Consider the following 2,219-nt stretch of genomic DNA (forward strand, 5'->3'; position numbering starts at 1 on the left):
ATGAAGACAAAAAGAACTAGGAGCAGGAGTAGACCATATGACCCCTTGAGTCTGCTGCCACCATTGAAAATGACCATGGCTGATTTTCTGTCTCAACTCCACTTTTCCGCTTGCTCCCTAAATAGCTTGATTCTCTGAGAGACCAAAATCTTCCTGAGCCTTACATTTTATGTTCAACAATGAGAAAGGCAGTACCAAAGATTCACGACTCTCTGAGTGAAGAAACCTTTCCTCATCTCAGTCCCAAAATGACTGGCCCGTTATCCTGACACTGTGCCCCTGTGTTCTAGATTCCCCATCCTGGGAAACAACCTCTCAGGGCTGAGTTTTATTGGGTGTGTAGGAGCAGGAAAGTAGGTGGTGGTGAAGGTGGGGTTTGTGAGGGGATGTGCAGTAAAGCAGTAGAGATGTAGAGTGCTGGTTACTTACCCACCACCGTGGCATTTTTCTAGCGGCAGGCAAGGTGGAGGATATCCCTTCTGCTCAAAGGCCAATCGTGCCACTTAAGTGGCCAATTAAAGGCCTTTTCCCATCACTGCTGGAATTTTACCAGGGATCATGTGGCAGGCTTCTGCTGCATGGGGAGAATGCCTGATGAACCTGGCAGCTTTCCTGTGGTCATGGGATGCCGGGGTGCCCTCCTGATCAGGCACTCAGTGCTTCTGCTTCTGCATTATAGACTAATATCCATATTCTACCAACATTTATATGGGCAGCGCTAACTAAACCAGGCATGACCTGCTAAGGAGGTAGTCCTTGTAATGAAAACTTTTAAGTGGAAATAATCTAAAGATAAGTCTTGAAGATTTCTAGTGATGGGGCTGTGACTATTCCCTTTGGCAGCTTGTTTCCTTGTGGGATTGTCCTTGGGAAGAAAGGTTGCTGATACACTGTCTTGGAAACAAATGGTCTTTATGTTTGGGTGGATGGTTCCCTCGTGTTTTGTCACTGCTGGAGGGCACCAGGTACTTGTTTCTGACAATTCCCACCAGTCCGTTCCATATTTTACAGAATACGGTCACTGTATTTTTCTCCTTCCATTACTGTAGTGATTTTCATTCCAAATCTTTGATCCAGGATGTGACATTGAGTATATTACCCATACAGACTCATGCAGAATCTTGAAGCACAGCTTTGGATCACTTCAATCTTATTTACATTTCTCGCCATATAGGGATCCCACACACAACTTGTATACTCCAGGATTGGATGAACAAATGTTTTGTAGCTATAGCTCTGATATTTTTGTTGCAGTACCGAAGATTCCTCAGAAGCCCAAGAACCTGGTTTGCTGTGGATGTTGTCTGCTTCACGTGGAATCCCTGTTGAAGATTGTCCCATAGAGGGGTCCCCCAGTGGCATGGCCGCCCCCAAGGCAACAAACCCCCTTTCCTCTCCCACCCTCACCAACCACCGCCGTCTCTTCCCACCTCATCGGGGCCTGCCTGACTGGCTCCGGTGACCTCAGGCACCCCGTACCTTGCTGCAAGGCTGATGCCAATCGATGTACCTCTGAGCTGGATGCAGTCCCCACTGCTCCCACTGACACTGCTGGCACTGAAGATGGCAATCAGCCACCTGATTGGCTCGTTAGCTGTAACACGAGCAGAAAATCTGTCCGGGACTCCCCCAAACAGCTAAGGTGGGGTTGCTGCTGGCTTTTCAGTCCATCACCGGGACAGCTTCAACAAAACCCAGGCCTCGGAGTCAACCCTGTCAAGCCCCATCAGAATCTTGTACATTTCAATGAGATCATCTCTTATTCTTCTAAATTCAAGAGAGTCTAGGCCCAATTTACTCAGCCTCTCAACCCAGGAACCAATCTAGTGAACCTTTGATGTACCACCTCCAATGCAAGTACAGTATGTCCTTCCTTAGATATGGAGACCAAAATTGCTCACAGTATTCCAGCTGTGATCTCACCGAAGCCCTGCACAATTGTAGCAAGACTTCTTTATTCTTGTACTCCAGTCCCTTTGGACTAGAGCTTGCTGGTTGCCTCCACTATTCCTTGTGGTAGTGAGTTCCACATTTTCACCATTCTCCAGGTAAAGAGTGTTTTAATAGAGCTGTTCAAAACTATCAAGTGTTTTGTTACAATAAATAAGGAGAAACATTCTACTGACTGGTAATCAGAACCAAGATGTTTAAGGTAATTGGCAAAACAAAAGCTCAAGGGGACAAATGAGAATTGTTTTCCGTAGTGTTTTGTTCTGACC

The 2,219-nt window shown here is 46.5% G+C and overlaps 1 protein-coding gene across 1 annotated transcript in view; it reads right to left on the bottom strand.

Annotated features, from left to right (window-relative positions):
• Nucleotides 1-1,362, bottom strand: part of med21 (mediator complex subunit 21) — a 20,664-nt gene extending 19,302 nt beyond the window's left edge. The window contains exon 1 of the mRNA XM_078568554.1: nt 1,258-1,362. Coding sequence (XP_078424680.1) covers nt 1,258-1,362 — 105 coding nt within the window. The remainder of the gene's footprint in view (nt 1-1,257) is intronic.
• Between the last annotated feature and the right edge of the window lie 857 nt (nt 1,363-2,219).

The sequence above is a fragment of the Cetorhinus maximus genome, chromosome 22, assembly GCF_964194155.1.
Source record: "Cetorhinus maximus chromosome 22, sCetMax3.hap1.1, whole genome shotgun sequence".
Taxonomy (NCBI): domain Eukaryota; kingdom Metazoa; phylum Chordata; class Chondrichthyes; order Lamniformes; family Cetorhinidae; genus Cetorhinus; species Cetorhinus maximus.